Source organism: Gordionus sp. m RMFG-2023, chromosome 1 (assembly GCF_954871325.1).
Source record: "Gordionus sp. m RMFG-2023 chromosome 1, tfGorSpeb1-WG-v2, whole genome shotgun sequence".
Classification (NCBI taxonomy): Eukaryota; Metazoa; Nematomorpha; class Gordioida; order Chordodea; family Parachordodidae; genus Gordionus; species Gordionus sp. m RMFG-2023.
The window spans coordinates 88491453-88515426 of record NC_088775.1 but is presented as its reverse complement, the minus strand read 5'-3'; the positions used below and the strand labels follow the sequence as shown (position 1 = coordinate 88515426).

Here is a 23974-nt window from a genome sequence, read left to right as displayed (position 1 = left end):
AAATGCATTTCGGATAAAATCAGAGTACGTTAAATAAATAATTAGAATGTTGGAAAATAGGCACAATTATTTGTTGAACACGTTTTATGAAATAAATATATCATGTGATAGGTGGAAAGAATACCTACCCGACAGCTGACAATTTGGCCATAGCATTTTGAAGTCATTTTAAAAATTTGTATTTATTAGCTGTCAACTTTCATTTATATTGATTGTTATGATTACACACATTATACCCGTAAAATAGACCCATTCAGAAAACGATTATGAATTATTGGTATTAGATTCTTTTAAGCAAATCAAATAATTAACTTATTGGTAATTATGTAGATCAAATAAGAACAGTAAATTCTATTATTTGATATGTATATGAATAACAAAAAATTATTTTGATTTGCTTAAATGAACGAGTAAGGGGATAGTTTGATGGGTATAGTTTTAGTGGGTATTCTATAAATTTCGAATTGCATTTCCGGCATAATCTTATCTTCAGATTTAATAAAGCACGCTCATTTGATGATATGATTTCAAAATGCAAAACCTATTGCGCATGTCGGGGGAAACCCATTAAACTATCGCCTTACCAAGAATCAAATAAAAAAGGTATCTATTTTTTTATAACTAAAATTTAAGTTAATATTTAATTTTTCATTTATTTATTTTTTTTAAAACGGGGTTCAGACCCGGGGTATAGTTATTAAAGACTATTAAAATACCTATGATTTATAGTATCTCTATAAAATTTTGCCCAAACACATTTCGTCTTAAAGTATAGATAGACTAAAGGATCATTATATAAATTGTGTGAGAATCATAAATGTTTTGGATAATCACTTCTGTCATATAAGGATTCATCAAATAATCCAACTCAAATAATCTTTACCCGGTTTAGTCCGCTAATTCCTTTTGGCCGGAGCCGAGCCGAATAAAAAAAAATTCAGACGTTACCCTGTCTTCTCTTGACGTGTATTGCTTGATTAATATGTTAGTTAATCTTTATATAAATTATGAATTATATAAATTTAAAAAAAAATTATCCAAAATTTTAGGGTAGGTTAAGTATATTCTATAAATTATCAGTTAATTTTGAAATATTTTGAAGAAATAAAAAAAATCAAATTCAAATCGAATATTTTTTCCAACGTTAAATCAATTATTTAGCGAGTTTGTTTAAACTTATAAAAAATTCTGAAAATTGTTGGAAATATCTTTAATTATGTGCACAATACGAACCCTTAAATTCCAGCTAGATTTGTAAGATATCGCACAAGTATTAAACCATGGTGGGTAAAATATAATTCATGCTAAATGCGAATATAACATTTATATTTTTTACATATACTATTATTATGCTTCTCAAATTCATATTTATTATTTAATATTTTTTAAAAGAACTAACTAAAAAAAAGAATATGATTACAGGTATGAATTTCATGAAAAATAATAAATTAAATCAAAATAAAAAAATTATATATATATCCTATTTCATTTCATAAAATCTTAGTTAAAGAATATGGAGTAGGTAAGTATCTATAGTGATTTAGCATTAAAAATTAAATTTTATATTTGCTTAAGATTCATATATCAGAATTATAAAATGTCGTATTGTGATATTAAATCCTTAGAATCACGCAATTTTAAATTATTTACCGAAGGTAATTTTTTTATACCCTTAAAATTTTGGTTTGACCAGAATTGTATTCCAGCATGGAGTATTTCCCACTGTAAACTTCGAACAATTTTGGCTAAAAACTTTAGAAATACTCATAATTTGTTTTAATTTTTACAAAAAGAACATACAAAAATGTCTATGGATATTAAAATGGTCTAAAATTCATATTATATATGCTTTACACATGCTTCTATACAACGGATTTTTAAATATTTTTTAAATCACCATCTAATACATGATTTTAAAATTGAGAGACTTTCACATTTCCATGGATTCCATATACCAATACGACACATTTAATATATAATATTGTATTATACAGTGCTAAGCCTAGTTTTATAGAGATGCGAAATTCATCGTATCACAACATATGTTCTTCAAGCGTGTTACTCGTTTCATCGCATCGTTCGGCATTACTTTCTTTCGAATTTTACGCAGCCCAAGAATCATGAATTGTGCTTACTATGAATGAGGGCTTGACCCCTAATTCATAATGTTAACGCGAATTCGTGGCGAATTTTACAAAATACGCTATATCTTTGTATATTCCACCATGAATTCGCGCTAGCTGTGAACGAGGGGTTAGCCAGCATTCACAGTTAAAATATGCTGTGCAGGGTTAGGCAGAAAAATAAATATTCAAGATGGTTGTCAAACGGGTAGTTGAAACTATTCAATTTCATTCCATTTAAAATTTTTAAAAAGATTTTTGGTTTAGAAATTCATAGCGATTCTTTTTGGTTTCATTATGCTTTTTTTAAATTAGTTTTTAAATTTAAAATCGATTATAAATATATTTTTATTGATAGACTCATCGTAATAAATATCTTTTATAATTTTAAAAATATTAAAAAAAACCACACAAAAACATAAGTTAAAACTTAAAAAATAATTAAAAACATATAAAATTAATAAAAATAGGTTGAACATTTCAAATACTATCTGCCAAATGTTTTATTTAGTACTGAGATCAGCATTCAAGAGATATCGAACAAAAACTATTTTTCCGCACTTTTTCATGAAACTTATCTATTTAGTATATAAGTTTGGTGTTTTGATGCTAGAGTACCCTTTATGAAATCCTTTTTTATGAAAATAAGATACATTCCTCAATGTCTAAAACTAACAAATTTACTTAATTCGAAGTTTCTAGCCTATTTAAAAGATTCGCTAAGATATTTAGTAATATAAAATGTCCTATATTTAACGCTTGAATCTTCCAGAGAATCAACTTCGCAAAATATTTTAAGTGGGGTGTTTTTTTCTGGCTGTATAATCTACCCACTAAACCCTAATATTTGTTTTATCGATTAAATTCGTTTGATTGATCTAGAAATGAAATCGTTTTGGATAACGTTATTCCTAATAGTCAACCAAGTGATACGCGACTATCTAATCATGTTAGCAGCCACTTCCACTAAGGGGAAGGTGGGTATTATGCAAAAGATCGTTATTAAAATATAATAGAAGTAAAAATGGAATCAGAGGAAATTGGGGCGGGGTTAGGAAGAATGGCTTGGCCAAACGAATTTTGGAGCATACTATTTCCTTTTTTTAGTATATTTATTGGGATAAAAAAAAATAAAGTGGTAAGAAGAGTTGAATTTTATTTAGGTGGATATTATCGTAATTAGCTCAGTTGTCAAAAATAGTGTATCTTCAAGTAATCATTTTTATTATTAAAATGATGTAAAACAAAATATTTTATCCTTACCCATGATCGTTGGTAAATAATAATGTGCGAAGTATTTAATCTAAAATAGCTCTCACCAGTATGAAAGGAAGAAGCTACTACCTTCTTTTTTTTAGTTTGCTGACTAACGATTAGGCTTATCCAACAAACAATATCATTTTAATCTCGTAAAACGTAAATATATTTAATCGCAAAAGAGCAAAATACCTGGCCATATAACCCCGGTTCTCCCCGAATATCGCATAAACCCTCTTATAATTGTAAATAACCGTTGTGAACCGGGTTAAACTAGTCCAAAAATGTTTGCGAACGCGATTCGCTTTCGACACCCCGATTAAACACAATAAAAATATTTTTAAAAAAAATACTCTTGCATTTATCTTTTTTTTCCATAATCGAGAAAATTATTCGTCTTCCAATAAGGGATATTTATATAATAGATTTGGAGAATGTGCTTGAATCTATTATTAATTTAACAAAATAAAATAAATATAATATATTTCATTTATATTAAAACCTATTTTTAAAAAAAAAAATATATATTATTATTAAAGTTAGTTTTGGAAGCAATAGCAAGCCGGATTCGGATGCGTGTGTTGCCCGTCGAGATATTTTCGGATCTGTAGTTCGGGTATTTCAATCTATTTTATACAGTAAAGAGTTTAGGTCATCTCATGCTAAAGGTAGAAGGGTGAGTATCAATCAACCTCTCTCTCCCTCCCACCCCACCCCACCCCCACTTTTTTTTATTATTATAGACTTTTATTTGAAAGTATAAATTTAAATTAGGCAGAAATCTAAATAAAAATATTCGATAGGGTTCCAAGTCTGATCTCCTATCATTCCTCTGATCTGAACCTACTGTCTGTTACTGCATAACTGGCTTCTCCTAGATTTGAAATTTAAGTTACAAATTTAGTTTTTTACTTATCCATTTCTCAAGTTTGGGAAAAATTATCATTAACTGTTATTCAAAATTTTATATACATTGAATCGAATTGGTTAATCTGACTGAATGATGATATCTTCTTGACGTGGCGCCACTTAAAGGCGGTTAGTGTAATATAGCATAGATAAAAAAAATGATAATTATTAAATCAGAATTTATGATAGTCAAAAAATAATGGTATTATTTCATGAAATATTGGCAAAAAGAAAGAAAGAGATTAGACATGAAACGTTATTAATTAAAATTGGTTATTATATTTAGGTATAAAAAAAATTATTTCATTTTAGTTATTTTTTAATAAATAAATAAATAGCCTTATAATTTGGGGATTAAAAAATTTGCTTAAAATATTTTCGAAAGTTATATCCTGCCCTAAAATAATAAATTTGATATATAAAGAATTTAGAATTAGAAGAATCCAAAATAAAGATTGGACATTTCAAAAAAAGGGAATAAAAATTAACGCGCCAGAACCAGGATTTAAGGGTCTCTAAATAGTTCGAATTTTAGCGGGTAAGAGACGTCATCTAGCCCGTTCCCCCGTCTGTGCGGGTCTGACTTTATCTTTCTCATAGATATCGATGTGTAATCTATAAATTTTACGATTCGAAACTCATAACTCGCAAAAAAAAAAATTTTCTTTAATTATTAAATTTCGGTATAGAAGAATAAAAAAGTGTCCATATACACTTTCTTCATTATTATCTAATTTTTATAATTTTGCTTCATTAAGTCTTAGGATGTATCCTATCCACCAAATAACATTTCAAAAATTCAGGAAAAAAAGAAAGAAAGAAGAAAGAAAGAAAGAAAGAAAGAAAGAAAGAAAGAAAAACCCTATCGTTGAAGAAGAAAGGAATAAATTAAAATATGTTTACAATACTGAATATATTATATTGGAGCTACAAAATAAGGGCCTAATTAAAAGAAAAATAAGAATTTCAAGCGCAGTGGGCTATTAAAAAAAATGGAAGAAGAGTTGTTATGGGATATTTTTAAAATCAGGGAAACGAGTTTTCAATATTTTTTTCCTCCGTTTTACGGTGCAATTTTAATCCCGTTTTTTTTATAAAAGTCACGAAATAGTTTACATTATAGGAATTAGGAAACACTTTTGAATTAATTTATATCCGATGAAAATGTTTAGGGTCTGAAGAACTCCTGATTTTCTATATATATATATATTTTAATGTATTTTATTAAAACAGAAAAATAATACATGGCAGGGTGAAATCGAGTTTCCAATAAAAGAGGAAAACTGGTAGAGAAGAAAAAAAAGACGGACTAATAATAATAAAAAAAATTTGTGGGGGAAAAATTAATTTGTTCTATTTATGTATTAATCCTTTAAAATATAATTATAATGATTTTTGATTTACCTTTACCAATCTAAATTGTTTTTGTGGGGGTGATGGGTTATCGAAATACAGAATTATTTTGATAAATAAAGTTTTTGGATTACTTTTGCGTTTGGATGATGGTTTAATACTTCTCCTCTCCTAGACATCATAAAACTAAATTAAGTTTGTAGGTATATAACAAAGAAGCGCCTATATATTATATAATATAAATTTTCATTTAAATTTTTGCCACACCCTCTACTGGGTGGTATGATGCTCCTTCTGGTGAACGACATTTAGCCCCGAATTCACGGTTAGCTCGAATTCGCGGCGAAGTTTGCAAAATTTACCGCGAATAATGCAGAGTACTTACCCAGGTTGGCGTTTCGTTGATCAAAATCTATTTTGAAACGTCGCTGAAAAATCAGCCGTTGGTGTCTTATTTCCTTATAATTATTTGATTTTATAAAAAAAACACAATTTTAAGGTAGTTTATTTTATATAGATGGCATGTCAGATTTGTATTGATATATATAATATTTTTACTAAATTTGGAATTCTCAAAATGGCGATTATGGAAGAAGAAAAAAAATTAATTTTTTTATTTACCTTTTTAGCTATTTACCCTTAATGAAATATCCATCATTCCTAAGAATCTATCTGATTGAGATTACTCATGCCAATGACATATATAATACCTAGACTGACGATTCATTCATTAAAAGTGTGCGTCAATGCAAATGAGCTGGAGACGCCATCTTGGTTATACTAATCATTATTAAAATTTCAAACGAGCGCCTAATTTATTCCTATATCTGCTGCAAACTTTATTAAAGAATTACAGGATCATCGAGATTAAAAGGAAGCAAGTTATCAATTTAATAGTAGTTTTTAGCATGAGAATAATTAATATATGTGTTACCAAAATGGCGGGTCCAGCTGATTTGCTTTTAACGAGGCTTAAAAATGCATTTTAATGAGTGAATCGTCAGTCTAGATATTATATATGTCATTGACTCATGCATAGACACATATTTTTGGCATCTTCTTTAATGAAAAAAAGTCATTCCACAGAAAACGCAGAAACAAATTTTTTTTAAAAAAAATTAAAAATACTCTTCCTTTTTTACTTCCTCAAATCATAATTTTATCCCGTTAATCCTTTTAACTTTTGAGTGTCTTTAAGGAAATTCTTTAAAAAAAATACTAAAATAGAAAAATTTTCTAAACAGTAAACCTTTTTAATTATAAAAAATTTTTAGTCGGAATAGAGATATGCCAGTCTAATATTTCTATAGATGGGGTGTTGCACTATTTTAGTGGCTGCTTTTTAAAGCGTTTTCGATGTTAAAATTTAAAAATAAGATAGTTTCCTGTCTTTTAACATTTGACGGAGTTTTTTTTAAACGCAGCAGTGATAACCTTACAAATTGCATAAATGCCTTTTCAATAGTAGATTTTGGTGTAATGTAATACTTCTTAATAAACTCAGATTAATGCCTACGTGTCAATCAATATCAATTCTAAGTTTTACCTTTAAAAATAAAAAGCCACTGAAGAAAAGGGTGTTACGGAATTGAGATTAGGTAAACAAATATACAATAAAAATATGTAATTTATAAAAAATTAAAATAAAATAAAAAAATTAATAAATTATAAAATTAAAAAATAATGAATTTGATATAAAAAGTTTAGGTCAATTTTAAAAAAGGCCCGATTAAGGTTTCATCCAAAAAGAATGAATGAATGAAAGAAAGGAAGAAAGAATATTATGTATGCCTCGAGATTGGGCAAATAGTGTTCCAAATCTTTCGGCTCTCTATGAGAAAAATCTCCAAGCTTACATGAATAATATCTTAGCTAAAATGTTTATCGAGCCGCTTTTAAAAAATCAATTTCACATAAACACCAAAAATATAATCTCCAAATAAAAATTTGCATATATAATTATATCAACAAAACGATAAATTATACGTCTGCATTTATAAGTTTATCCGAAAGTTCGAGGGGGAAGGGGGAGAAATCCCACCCTTCGGGAATTTGGCGGTTCTCATAAATATAATTTTAAGGTTAATAAAAATTTTGCTCTTATATACCACCAATCCCCTCTTCCTAAAAATGTGCAATGCCAAAAGTTAATTTTTTTTTAAACATCTGGTTATAATTCCTAATTGGGGAGACCGGGGAGCATGCTAGTCCTAAGTAAATGCCAATCATATTATAAACTAATTGATAATATTTAATATTGAATAAATATTGTCTCATTTTATTCCACTTATTTACATAACATAGAAATAATAATTTTTTTAAAAAATTTTATACTTTTTAAACAATATTAATTTTTCAGAAAAAAATATTTGGGGAAAGGATGAGCCTACACCGGGGGAAGAATGAGCTTTTCGCGTGAGAAGCTTCTGAGCCCGCTATTATTGATTATTTTTAGATAAAAAAAAATGATATATATATCAGAGACCTGCAGAGGCACCATTTGCCCGGATATTTTTTTAAAAATTTTTTTACGGCCCGGCCCGGCCCAGATTTAAAAATTTAAGGCCCGGCCCGGATAAATTTTAAAAAAATTTTTTACGGCCCGGCCCGGCCCGAATTTAAAAATTTAAGGCCCGGCCCGGATATTTTTAAAAAAAAAATTTCAGGCCCGGCTCGGAATTTTTTAAAATTATATTCAACCTGGTATATACAAAAATTCACCCAAGAGGTATTTTACCATATTTTTCAGCGAGTATTATCGCTTATTATTTAAAAAATACATTGAAAAAGCTAATATTTTGAGAATATTATAATGAATTTATAAAAATTATAAAACTGTTATTTATAAAAATGGATATTTGGAGCATATACTATATTTTTTGCATTTATAAAAATAAAACTAATATTCATAAAAATGGTAAGAATATTTTGAGCATATACTATATTTTATATTGCATTTAAAAAAGATAAAACTAATATTTAATTTATAAAAATGGAAAATATTTTGAGAATATAATATATTGTATTTAATTTACTATTTAATTTATAAAATAAAAATAAATCGCTATTTAAAAAAATGCATGTATAATAAATAGTATTTTGAAAATATAATCTAATTGCACAATATTAATATAATTTATTTTATAATTTTAAAATATTTTATATTACATTTATAGGTTGGTTTTTCAGGTGTAAAAAAAAATTATTAATTTTCACGGATTTACCATCACATTTATGTCTTTTTAGATGTGATGTACCATGTTTATAATTATAAGATAATATACTTGAACAATTCTTACATTGTACGTAGCCAATGTTTTTTTTATTTTCATCTATGATGATGTTAAATTTAGCCCATATTTCAGATTTTATATTATTATTTGTATTTCTAAAAGAATAAATATTATTTTTAATTTTATTAATTATATCATTACTATTTTGTGCCATGATATTCCTTTATTTGATTGTTTTGGTAAATATTCAAAAAATTTAGATATGAATTATAAAAAATATATATTATTAATACTTGAATATTGGGGCTTATTTAAGATATTCCTTTATTTGATTGTTATAAAAATTTAGATATGAATTATAAAAAAATATATTAATACTTTGAATAAATTTGCAGGAAATTAATAATTAGATCGATCTGTGGGTGTTAGGTGTGTTAACCATTACCCAATATTATATTAATCATAACTATAATATAATATAATCTTATAACCATTAACTCATAATGTAAAAATTTTTATAAAAAATATTAAGGCCCGGCCCGGGTTTAACAATCTTAGGCCCGGCCCGGATATATTTTTAAAAAAAATTTTTAGGCCCGGCCCGGATATATTTAAAAAATTTAAAATACGGGCCGGGCTTAGGGCCGGGCCTGCAGGTCTCTGATATATATTGCAACTACTTTTTCGATAAAATTAAGCAATAATTAAAAATAAATTATAAAAAAATTAGTGAAATTTATAACAAATAAAGAATGGATTAAAATTACAATATGATCCATGTGAAAAGGGAGCATTTACGTGGGATAAAAGTCCATAAACATTTTAGCTGCGTTTATTAGATAATTGTATAATATAGTTTCTTTCACTTACTCGTTATATTTATCTTGATGTATGCAATTTTAAATCTGAAATCTAACTATTTACTAAAAGAATATTAAAAAAATTATGATTAACATACTAATCTATATTCTATATAAATATATATAATAAGAAGAGAAATTAAAAAATAATAATAGTAATATATAATTACTAGTTGATAACCCGTCAAAAATGACGGGGAATATTATTTTTAATGAAACAATATCTCTTATTAGCACCCTAAATACTATCATTATTTACCAGAGCTCCTGTTAGTCTGATGTTCACTCCCCACCGCGTGAAGGTAGGAGATGGATTTTAGGGGAGCAAAGATATGAGAAAAAGAATGAACAAAAGAAGGAAGAAATAGAAAAAAAGAGACAAAGATATGAATTATAAGAAAATATAATAAATATTTATACTTCAAGACTTGATGATTATCGGGTTACAACACATATGCATTTGTAGCCATATAAAAATATAATATAATAAAATTTATAATATCAAAAATTTTACCAAAAAAAGGAGATTTAAAATATTTTCAAAATTGAGAGGGATGTAAGCTTGACTTTTATTTGTTAATGTTTTGCCTTGGCTCGTAGTTTGCCGTAAATAAACTGAAATAAAACGTGTAAATTGAAATTATAAAATAGAATTTACTGTTGTTGGTGATGAAGATGGTTTAGCGATGGTGAAGAAGTTTTCTTTTCTTTGTTCAATGTGGTGTCGTTTTTGAAGATGATGTTGTAATTCCCTTGCACGTAGTTTGCCGTAAATAACCTGAAATAAAACGTGTAAATTGTAATTACAAAATAGAATTTACTATTGTTGGTGATGAAGATGGTTTAGCGATGGTGAATGGGATATTATTTATTTGAGGTGTATACAATATTTTGAGAAATTTTAATGAAGAATGAAGGAAGCATGATAAAAATGGGTAGCTATTCAAGAGATTCCATTATTTTTGGCATAGTTTGGGGTGTATTGTGAGATTTATTTTTGTTTGTCAAATAGCTAAATATAATTTAAAGAATAGTTATAAGATCTAAATTTTAATAATTACTTTTAAATTTTAATCAAGAATGAAGGAAGCATGATAAAAATGGGTAGCTAATGTCATTTCAAGAGATTCCAATATTGTTGGCATAGTTGGGGTGTATTGTGATAATTATTTTTGTTTATTAAATACTTTTATGAAATTGGTATAGTTTGGGGTCGTATTATGAGCTATATGGTTGTTTTTCAAATAGAGAAATATAATTAAAGTATATTTATAACTCTATATTGTTATTATTACTTAGGAGTGGATAAATCTTTATTTCATTGGCACCATAATAGATTATTATATAATTGAGGTGTATACTATATTTTGTGTGAATATTTTTTATTAGAGAGTAAATTTCCTTGCATTTTTGTAGGAGCAATCATAACTTTAGTATTTTTTTTGGAAGTACATCTACTTAAAGCAACATAAAGTTGGCCATGAGAAAACACAGGTTCTGGTAGATATAAACCTACATGATCAAATGTTTGACCCTGACTTTTATTAATAGTAATTACAAAAGCTGGGATAATTGGGAATTGTCTACGTTTTAATACGAAAGGTAGTTGTGATTCGCTTGGCGCTAAATCTATGCGAGGTATAAAAACTCTGTAACCTTTGTTTATGCCTGTAATTATTTCAGCATCCAAAAAATATTTATGCATGCCTTTTATTATTAAGCGAGTTCCATTACACAATCCGCGTAAAGGATTCAAATTTCGTAGAAGAATTACGATAGTACCGACCTTTAGGGATAATATATGAGAAGGCATGCCCGAAGGTGTTAGTGAATGTAAGAATTCTATGGGGTAATTATTAGAATCATCAACGTTATCTGAAATTAATGAGTCTGAACTATAGTAATGTTTAATTGGAGATGGTAATTTTGAAATTATATCATTATTTAATGCCAATGCTACTTTATTTTTTGTTGTTAAAATAATACGTTGTGCTAGGTATTCAACATTATTAAGTAAATTGAAATCGCCATATATAGAATATATTAAAGATTCCTCTATCATTGTTAGAGGAATTTCAACATAGTCGGAAGTAAGGGGGGATAAGGTTGGTGTTTTCCCTTCGCCAATTTGTAAGAGCCAATTATTGTACTCAGAATCATCGTCTAAAATTCTCATATTATCTTTTAATTTAAGTTGCAAAAAAATATGCCATAGAGGTGAACATTTTATACACGATTCTAATATAGATGTTTTAGTACCTCTAGGTATAACAGGAAGTGTTTGTCTGAAATCTCCTCCTAATAAGATAACCTTACCACCGAAGGGGTTGGATGTTTGCATAATATCTCTAAGTAATAAATCTATACACCGTAAAGCATGTTTAGTCATCATACTTACTTCATCTATAATTATTAAGTGTGCATTTTTAAGGTTCTGAGCCTCTATTGAATTAGTTTTCATGCGTGAAACGGATGTATCTAAAATTGGTACTGGAAGTTTAAAACCACTATGGATAGTTCTTCCACCTATAAGAAGGATAGAAGATATACCTGTGGTAGCAAATGGTATGACAGTTTTATGTTGTCCTCTAAGATAATGCATGAGAGTATTGTACAGATATGTTTTGCCTGATCCACCGGGACCATCTATGTAAAAATATTTAGGTGTAAAAGAGGGATCGGCAATAGCCTGGATAACTTTATCAAAAGCGTTACGCTGTAATAAATTAAGATTAGCTACCATTACACATGCAGTATCTGCCTCTATTATAGCATCATATAAATTAGATTGAGGGATAGGGTCAGGAGTAGGAAGATTAAAATCTTTACAATTGTACCCATGAACACTGAGAGTTGTTAAAATATCATGTAAAGCCAAATTGGTTGCTATGATTTCATTATTATATTGCAAAAAATCTTCTATTAATAAAGGTTTTATACGCAACCATAAAGATGTAGGATTTTGAGGATGGCCAAAAACGCATATAAAAGCAAAAGTGTGGCGTAATTGAGATGGCATTTGAAATAGAGAGGCCTCATCTAGACATTTTTCCCATTCGTTATCATCGCATAATAATGATTTATTAATAGCGGCATCTTTAAACGTGTTTAATAATATACCGTCTACAGTTCGCAAAAACTCAAAGCTCGTAGCTCCAGGCACGTGGAGAAGAAGTAGACGAAGATAAAAGCGTTCCCTACATTTGATATCTGTAGAATACATACGTGTTATAATAGATTTATGGCCACGTTTACGTTCTTGCCAGGCATTATTTATAAAAATATAATGGTAGGGTATATCACCATAAAGGTATTGTCTAGCGCAAGGAGAAAGTTGATTTAAAATAAACCAAGCAGTAAGGGTTGTATTTTTATAAATAGCTCTTTCCATGGCCGACTTTTCATGTCCTTGTTGGAAATAAATTAACTGTTTAAATGGCATATGTACTGCTAAACGGATAATTGCATGAGAACGATCATGCATGGGGTTTTCTAATAAGCGCCACATAGCTTCACATGAGCCTACATAGCGTGCATTTATGTGAATATTAATTTCGTCATATTTAGTAGGGGGAGAATCGACATTTAAAACTACATTAGCACAATCATACCCTTTGTATACGTATTTAAAAATATATTTAACCGATTTAATTGAAGTACAAATTTCTACATTTATGTGCGCATTATATTTTAGTAGTAAATAAGAATTGTACGGGATAACAAATTTATTATCTACCCATTTCTTAGATATTAAAATTGGAGCCAAATTCCTTCTTTTATATGAGGGGTAGCCATTAATATTAGATTTGGTGGCATTTTGAAAATCCTTGGGGAAATTTTTGGTACACATGCCTTTATCCATGCACGGAGATTGGGGATTTATTATGCCACAGGGGCCATGTATCATGCAGCGTGTTACAATAGCAAATAATTTTGGATTTGTTAGCCTATCAGGTATTTCAGCTGAAACATAGTTATCTATTGCCTCCGATGTTTCAATTTTATTCTCTTTACTCAATATAATTAACAAATGGGCATGTGGTAGGCCTCTTTTTTGAAATTCAATTGTATACACATAAGCTAAAGATGTCCCAAATATTTTATTCTTAAGGATATCCGATATAAATGCATTTAATTTTATTTTAAAAACTCGACATACTATATCTGGTCTATCAGTATTTTCACTTATTTCCTGACCAAGTAGGGTTGCAAGTAAAAGTTATGAATAAATCAGGTCTACCATATTTTAAAACAATAGTCATAGCATCATGATACCGTTCTTGCATATTCCTGGGAGACCCTTGAAATGAGGAAGGTAGAATAATAGGGCGGCCTATTGGAGATTCTATTGAAGTGGAACATGAAGTTACTAAAAAATCCATTAAACCTGAATATTCTTCTACACGAAGCTTATTCTGATTATATTTTATATAGTTAATGTTATTGGCCTCTACTTGTAAATATGAGTCTACTATATATTGTTGCGTTATACGTCCTTCATTAAGAAGAGGATTAAAAATATTATGGCGCACGGCTAAACGTGCAATTTTAAATTGTAACATAGATATTTTAGATCTAGCCCTATTTTCGAACCCATCAGCGATCATATTAGGAGACCAACCAGGTTCACCATGAGGGAATAGTAAAGGATAAACCATGTGGTCTAAATTTGGGCTCAATACATTAAGAATAATGAGATCGTTGTCATTAGATTTAGGATAGACTTTAATATCTCTTTTGAAAGGAGGCTTTCCATCTTCATTATTGAAAATCATAGCTACGTCATCCATAGATGGTAAATTATAACGGCGTCGATCGCTAGAACGATCTCCTTTAAAGATCATATTAATGGTTGGGAGTTTTGTATTAGAAGTAGTTGCTAATTCTAATGCAGAATGATGGACTTCACCTAATGTCTTAAAACTAAGAGCATAGGCGTTAATTTGTCGTATTAACTGATCTAATTGCTTCATAATATCTTTATTACATTTACTATTTGCTGGATGGTGTATACGCTTATCTATAGCCTGTGTCGTATCTAACACGTATAACTGGGCATAAGTAGGCAAAGCATTAGAAGGTGGGTATAAATTAGATGTGCGGTGATATATTTGGCCGTGCACTTTGAAACAATAAGGGCCACTACCTGTAAGCTCCGAAATTTTTGCTCCCATCGATGCAAAAGCTACTGCTGAATTATAAGAACGTATGTTCTTCATAAAATTACTATGTAACTTATCTTGAGGGTTTGATATAAGATTTTTTAAATAAGGAGGATATGGTATTTGGGTAAGGATAACCTTCCCTTTATGACAGCACTGTGTGAATTTACCGTTGGTCGGTCTCTCAGCTATGAAATTCATGGAAAAACAAAATTGACATATGATATTCATAGGCCCGCAAGTATGTTCAGTTATTAAGTGAATATCATTAGTATTAAAATGTGTTAAATTACTTCTATTTTTAAGAATAGATGTATAGGTGGTGGGGAAAATCTGTTTAAGCTTTAGACGAAAACAGGCAGCACATGCCCGCATCCTAGCAGTTTTAGTTGATATATCAATAGGAAAAGGTTTATTTAAATTAATACTTTGAGGTGTAGGTACTAAAGCTACTATAGGTTTGGGTTTCTTGGATTTTATATGACTTCGCACTTTACGACCACTTTCCTTAAAATAAAAATATTTTATCTAAATTATTGGAAAATAAAACTTCTTTTGTTATGTTTAATCTTTTTCTATTTCCCAAAATAGAAGTGTAAGTGGTAGGGAAGATTTGTTTAATTTTTTGATGAAAACGGCTTATGCATGCGCTAATCATAGCAGTTTTAATTGATAAATCAATTGGGAGATATAAATTTGAATTAGGATTATGAGTTGTAGTTAATGAAACTAATTTAGGATTATTATATTTGGATTTTATGTGATTCCGTAATTTGCGGATACTTTCCTTTAATTGTTTGGGAGATTGTCTATTTTCCATAGTATTCTATTTATTAACGTTACAAAGAATAAAATATAAATATTATTTTCAAATAACTGGTAACACAAAAAAATTCCTAAATCTAGAAATGAACGTTTTCGTATCTTGGTAATGTTAATTTTTTTTCTATCAACTTTCCTATCATCTTAACGTTAATTTTATCACTTTCCTTTCTCCTAATGTTAAAATATCTTTTTTCTATCACCTTTCCTATCAATCATCTTAATGTTAAATAAATTGAGAGCTATTATTAATCTCGTTAATGTAAAATTTTTTTTATGGCAACACTGGGATTCGAACTCGCAACCTATCGTTCGGAAGACAAACTTTTTTCCATTAAGCCCCCCCCCCCCCTTCAATATTATATTTTGATATATTTGTATATATATGAAACTTTTTTTTATAAAATTAACTTAATTTAATTAGAATGACGGGTTGATGGGTAATTATTAAGTTAGGTGTATATGATACTAAATATGCTTTATTAATATATTTTATAAAAATATTAAAATTTAGGAGAAAAAGAGGTAAAATTGTTACAATGTAACACGTGAACATTAAGGGTATTAGAAATATCAAAATTTAAATTGTGATAGAAATCATATTGGCTAAAATTTAAAATAGAGATCCTTGAAAATTTAATTTTAAATATGGGATATAGATATTGGTCTGAAAATTTTTTTTTACAAACATAGCCAGGCCTGATCAAAAAACCAAGTCCCATGCAACTTTCATAAAATTTTCATTTTTTTTATTTTGATTTAATAACAATGTCTTAAATTTAATTTTATTTTCCATTTATTTCTATTGTGGGTAATTACTAATTAGTTAGGTGTATATGATACGAAATATGCTTTATTAATATATTTTATAAAAATATTAAAATTTAAGAGAAAAAGAGGTAAAATTGTTGCAATGTAACCCGCGAGCATTATGGGTATTAGAAATATCTGGGTAAAATTTAAAATAGAGATTCTTGAAAATTTTTTAATTTTAAATATGGGATATAGACATTGGCCTGATATTTTTTTTTGCAGACATAGCCAGGCCTGATCAAAAAACCAAGTCCAATGCAACTTTTATATAATTTTCATTTATTTTTTATTGTAATTTAATAACAATTTCTTAAATTTAATTTTATATTCCATTTATTTCTATTGTAATTTAATAACAATGTCTTAAATTAAATTTTATATTTAGATTTTAGAATAAAATTTAAAATTGTGATAGATATCATATTAAGTAAAATTTAAAATAGAGATAACATTGGCCAGGAAATTTTTTTTCGCAGACATGGCCAGGCCTTATCAAAAAACCAAGGCCTATGCGACTTTCATATTCTGATTGTATTTTTAAATGAATTATGGGGCTGGGCTTGGGAATTTTTTTATTATTAACTATGAGTCAGACATTGAACTAAAACAAATTTTATTGCAGGCCTGGGCTCGGCCTGATCATAAGATCTAAATTTTAATAATTACTTTTATGAAATTTTAATCAAGAATGAAGGAAGCATGATAAAAATGGGTAGCTAATGTCATTTTAAGAGATTCCAATATTGTTTGGGGTGTATTGTGAGATTTATTTTTGTTTGTCAAATAGCTAAATATAATTTAAAGAATAGTTATAAGATCTAAATTTTAATAATTACTTTTATGAAATTTTAATCAAGAATGAAGGAAGCATGATAAAAATGGGTAGCTAATGTCAGGGTGTATTGTGAGATTTATTTTTGTTTGTCAAATAGCTAAATATAATTTAAAGAATAGTTATAAGATCTAAATTTTAATAATTACTTTTATGAAATTTTAATCAATAATGAAGGAAGCATGATAAAAATGGGTAGCTAATGTCATTTCAAGGATTCCAATATTGTTGGCGGTATAATTAATTGAATAACGGCAAAAATATATTGGTGAGAAATTCAAAAATTACGTCAAAATTAGGCTCATGCGCAAAGTATATAAAGCTTCATATATATACAGGGTTGCCATGTCTCCCCCCATCAGTGGGGGTCTCCCACAATTTTTTAGTTTACCCACATACATCTCACTCCCACAAAACTCCCACAATTAGAAATCTCCCACAAAAAGCTCCCACAATTTTTTAATTTCTCCCACAATTTTTTTTTAACATTTTATATTTTTAATATATAAATAATAATTTTGAGAGACAGTATTTGATTATTTTTATATTAAAATAAATTTTAAATATTTATTCAAAAAATATGTCTAGTTCTTTTATTTTCCGCTCTAAAATATATTTTTTATAAAATTATCCACTCGACATTTTCAAAATTATCATGTAGTTCAACATTAACAGAGCTATCTGTCATCACAATGTGGGTCGAATCTTTTCTCCTAATATTTAACGACTCTAAAATAAGTGCTAACTTTACTTGAGGTAGGACAAAAATGAGCAAGGTTATCACAAATGTGTCAGGACCTTCCAAGAGGTCAATTCTAGACGATTTGAAAGAAGGACATCCATATGCTATTTTAACAGACGCATCAAATAAGAAAAATATTAAAACATTTCCCCTGATCCTTTGCTATTTCAATAAGAATAAGGGCATTTCTATAAAACTATTGAAATTTTTTTCATCCGATAGTGAAAAATCCAACGATATAGCTAACCACATAATGGTAAATTTAGCTGATTCAGGGTTATCAATGAGTTGCATGTCAGCTTTCTGCGCTGATAATGCCTCTGTTAATTTTGGCAAAAATCAAAGTGTATTTACCGAATTGAGGCAGCACAATAATGAATTAATACCAATTGGCTGTATATGTCATATACTGCATAATTCTTGCAAGAAGGCAATGAATGTACTATCTGTAGATGTCGAAGTAATTGTGATGAAATGTTTTAACGAATTTATTTCATCAGCTAAAAGAGCCACTGAATTAAAAGAATTGGTGGTCTGATTTGGAATGGTGTGAGTTGTTGCGATATGTACCTATCAGGTGGTTATCATTAATACCTGCCATCGAGAGAATTTTAAAATTTTACGAACCCTTAAAGAAATACTTCTTAAATAAAGATTTTAAAAGCTGTCATCAAATTTTGAAAAATTTTTTCGAGGATGAAATGTCAGAAGCATATTTGGGATTAGTTTCACATGTAGGAAATCTACTTCATGTAGTTAATATTCAGTTGCAATCAGAAGATTCTTTATTGATAAAGATTCACAAAATCATGCTACAGCTATGTTCATCTCTACAGTTAAAAATAGATAATAAATTTTATGGCGCTATTGCTAAAAATATCATATTAAAATGTTCAAATATTACTATAATTAACGTATTTTTAAATGAAGCAAATATTTTTATTAAGACAATTTTGGAATATTTACAATCAAGATTTGATTTTAATAACTCTATTTACAAGTGTATAAATATTATGACTTTGGAACAGAAACCATCATTTGATGGTTTTTGTAATTTAATAAATTTATTAAAATTACCGATAGACATTGAAGCCTTGTTTGAAGAGATTGTAATTTTTTCCATTTTTTATGATTCGCCAGAATACTTAAAATTAGATGGTCTAAAAGCAGAGGAGAAATGGGTGGAATTTTTTCGTAATAACGATAAATCCCCATGCTTGGAAAAAATTTGCGAGTATGTTTTCTCCTTACCTCATTCTAATGCCTCATCGGAGGCATTTTTAGCCTGATGAGGACTACCTGGAGAAAGGAGAGAAATCGAATTGCTTTAACAACATTAGAGGCCGAGTTAATGGTTAAACAAAATTATAAAATGTCATGCCAGGAGTTTTATAAATATCTTAATAACGACGGTAAACGTTTAGTTCCATTATTTAAATCTCAAATAAAATATAATTAACTATAACTATTTGACTTTCTGTATTTTATAAAATCTTATTTATACATTTGCATAAAATCAAATAAATTTATTTTTTACATTGTAAAATTAATATTTTGAATATTTTAGCAAATCATAAAAATAAAGAAGCATTACAATCTCCTCAAACATGACATCATATAAAATCTTATTAATAATTATCCGATAATAGTAATAATATTCTTACTTTGGTATTTCTGCAGCATAATTTAGTGAACCTTTATTAAATTATATTCTTCTGATTGCAACTGCATATTAACAGTATATAGTAGATTTCCTATATGTAAAATTCCTAAATATACTTGTGACATTTATTTTTGAAAATTTTTTTCAAAATATTATGACAGCTTTTATAATCTATTTATTTTTTAAAGGTTTGTAAAATTTTAAAATTCTACGATGGCGCGTATTAGGAGGAACCTGTCAACCAACATTATGCTGACTCAATTCTGAAATACACTCTGGTTTTGCCAAATTCACTGAGGAATTATCAGATCAGAAAGCTGCCATGCAATTTATTGGTAATGTTAAATCTGCCATATTTACCATTATATATGGTTAGCTATGTCTTTGGATATTTCATATCTGGAGAAAATTTTTTTAATAGTTTTATTGAAATGACATTAATTTTGTTGAAATAGGGGAGGATCAAGGGAAATGTTTTAATATCTCCTTATTAGATGCATCTGTTAGAATTGCATATGTTTGCACATCTTTCAAAACGTCAAGAATTGACCTTCTGGATTTATATCCTAAAACATTGATGATAGCCTTGCTCATTTGTGTTCTACAAAGTATACTTTTCATTTATATTAGTCGTTAAATATTATGGGGAAAGATTCTAAACATTGTGATGTTAAGTAGCTCTCTGAATGTTGTACTGCATGATAGGTATTTACCATTTCCGCAACTGTAGTTGCATCTGTATTATTTCTTATTTTTGAAGAATATTTTTGTTTTGCAATAGATGTTGATAGACTGCCCTGTACTGATTTATGCTTTGAAGATTTTTGATGCCTCAAAATATCATATTCCCTTCCCCCATTGTATTAACTAAATACTGTAGAACAACTTCCCCGCATTGATTATAATTATTTTTTACATTGTAAATTTAAAATTGTTTGTTTTTTTATAAAATCTTATTTATACATTAGCATAAAATATATTTTTTTTACATTGTAAAATTACAATTTTTTTATAAAATTTTATCTTGTTTACATTCTTTTGTATTTAAAAAAGATCGTTGGTTATTATTTTTAAACAAAATTAATATATTATAATAAATCAATATGTTATTTTAATAATAAAGATAGTATTTAAGAAATTTTGTGTCATACTATAATTACCTATTTTGAAAAATAGTTGCGTATTTTATTTTGGAAAATAGTTACCTATTTTATTTTGAAAAAGAGTTGGATATTTTATTTTGAAAAATAGTTGGCTATTTTATTTTGAAAAGCTATTTTATTTTAAATAGTTGGCTATTTTATTTTGAAAAATAGTTGGCTATTTTATTTTGAAAAATAATTACCTATTTTATTTTGGAAAATAGATTCGATTTTATATTTATAAAAAATAATAAGCGGATAACTAAGTCAATTCTCCTTCGGCCCGCAAATTTTTTTTTTTAGCAATTTTCATATTTCTCCCACAATTTTTATATTACTCCCACAAAATACCGAATTTCTCCCATAATTTGAGAATTTTGACCTGGCAACCCTGCGCGTACGCAGCGGGTGGGAGGGACAGGGGGACAAATACCCCCCCCCAAAGCCAAAAAATGCAGATGCCGGATTATATTTTTCAAAAATATTATTGTTAATATTAATTTATATTTGTTAATATTTATTCTTATCTCATATATACATATATATATATATATATATTTAATTACATTTATTTATCGCATTCATCTACTAAGTTATTTTATCAATCAATTTCGATTTCAAGTTTTCCTTGGCGTAATTTACCTATTATTTTCAAATTTTAGTGGAGTAATATTTATCTAAATTTCTAATAAAATAATAATTATCTCTGAAACTCCTTGTCCAACATGGAGAAAAAATTGCAAGCTTGTCCAACGAGATCGAGTCTCCGCCACAGTAACAGCTATTTTGGGTTAGAAGAGCTGATTATTAATGCTATCACTGAAATATCACAATGGCTTGAAAGAAATATTTCCTCAGAAGCAAGAAAATTATTGGATTCAATACTTATTCCAAATTTTTTTTCTCATTAGAATGTATTATTTAATTATACAACTATTTTATGTAATACTTTTCAAAAACATAACATTGACTTGATTAAGAAGATGAGAATAGCGGAGAGCATTTTATTAGAACTCAAGGAAATAGAGCTAGTGTTGTTGAAGAATTTCATATTTTATATGTTATTGTTGAGTCAAAAGCAGAGCTATACGTGTTAAATATTTGTCCCCCTCGACTTGCAGCAAGCAAGCTCATCATCAAAATATTAATATAGGATCAGTAGAAGAGTATTATAAAACATCATATGGTGATAGAAAAAATATATAAATATTTGTTATATTTTTATCATGAAGATGTTAAAATATCTTATGATGCCTTATTAGCTGAATAACTATGATTAAAAGATTAACTATGGTTGATACAGTCCCAAAAAATGCTATGGATGCTTTTTATTTCAAACACATTTTAGATTATACTCCCAATTATTAAAATGGTTATATATATATTAGCAGCTCTTTAGTAAACTAATGAGAGAACTTTTTAAGTGTATTCTGGATACCCATAGTTGATATTGAATTGTATTAAACGATAGAATAAGTATAACAAAATACTATTTAAATTATTCAAAATTTCTTTATTTCTTATAATAATCTTTTCCTTTAAAACTTTGACAATTTTTTTTAATAATTAATCAAACAAAATAAAAACTAAAATTATATAATTATTATTTCTTCTTTTTTTATAAATTTAACAAAAAATTTTCAATGAATTAATTTTACAAAAAAATATCTTTTCAAAAAAATATATTATTATAATAAATTATTTTTTTTACATTAAATAATAATAGTTTTTTTCCTCCAATCAGATGTCTACAATCCATCTGATTGACATTTGAGGCTTATATATATATACATTTTTTTAACATACTAAGACATGTCACCCCTTTATGGGTCAACGACATTCTTCACCATTAAATATAATATTTAATATATATTTTGAAAAATATTATATTATTAATTATGTTGTTATAATAAGAGAATTTTCTTCTTTAGAATGTATTCATAAGGAAAAATACGGATATCCAGTTGTCCCTTTTTACTCCATATTTATATACTCTTAAGCTTGATTACTAGTTGTACCGATAATCATCATGCGATTGCAGGCTTGACTCGAATAACGATAGTCAGCATTTAATCGTTGGCTTGATCTGAATAACGCTGGCCCTCCATAACATCAATTGAAACGACCGAAAATTTTTCCCGAATTGTCTTCTCACTTTTGTGAATCCCATTGGTTCAATCACAAGGTCAAAGTTTATAGTCTTAGTTCAACCATAAGGTCAAAGTTTATAGTCTCTTTATTGTCTAACACAATTTGAATCTTTTTTCTTTATACCATAGCAACATCAAAGTAAACCGTCCGTGAAAACAAAAAAAACATAACTTTCTTTTTCTTTTTCCACTGACCATCCATCACAAAAATCTGGAAATTCAAGGGTATTCATTATTTTAAGGTAAAAAAATAAAACTTTTTTTTATTTTACATATTATAGGTTACCTTAGGACACAACGCAATAATAAAGTTTTTGTGGTTTAAATTTTTTTTTTGTGAATTTTAATTAACAAAGTAGTTTGGAAAAATATTTTTTCTTTTTGTAATAACGTAATTTTAAAGTAGAAATTTGTAATATGCGATGGTTGTGTATTTCGATAAGTATTCTGAGCCTACTTTTATTAATAAAATTGCCATCTTTAAGGATATGGGTTATAAAATCTTGTATCAGAATCTTAATGAATTGGATATAGGTCATCACTTAGTTACATTAGGATTAATAATAATTCTATATTCAATATATATACTTTTCAAATTTTTATGTGGAAAATGTACTTTGGTTGCGACCAAGGTATATGGTAATTGGAAAAAGGACACTCTGGTGTCTGTTAATTGTTTTAAAAGAATTTCGGACTTGGAAAGTAGTTTAAATGGAATTTTAAATGAAATCAAGAACGGCAAACCAGGAATGGTTGAAATGATGAAAGATAATATTGATGATCGTTTAGAATTTATGGAGAGATCAGTGATTATCTTCCAGGAATTAAAAGATATAAAAGAATTTATTAAAGATATTTATAGTGATGTATCCAGGTTGATTAGTATGAATAATCAAGGGGATAAGAAACAATT

At 27.9% G+C, this 23974-nt stretch overlaps 1 protein-coding gene across 1 annotated transcript; it reads right to left on the bottom strand.

The window, feature by feature from the left end:
- Nucleotides 1-11095: 11095 nt before the first annotated feature.
- LOC135930898 (uncharacterized) lies at nucleotides 11096-15717 on the bottom strand. Its single transcript, XM_065467697.1, has 3 exons — nucleotides 15448-15717; nucleotides 13989-15404; nucleotides 11096-13840 (listed from the first exon to the last, which is right to left on the bottom strand). Exons 1-3 carry the CDS (start codon nucleotides 15715-15717, stop codon nucleotides 11096-11098), a joined length of 4431 nt encoding a protein of 1476 aa, XP_065323769.1.
- Between the last annotated feature and the right edge of the window lie 8257 nt (nucleotides 15718-23974).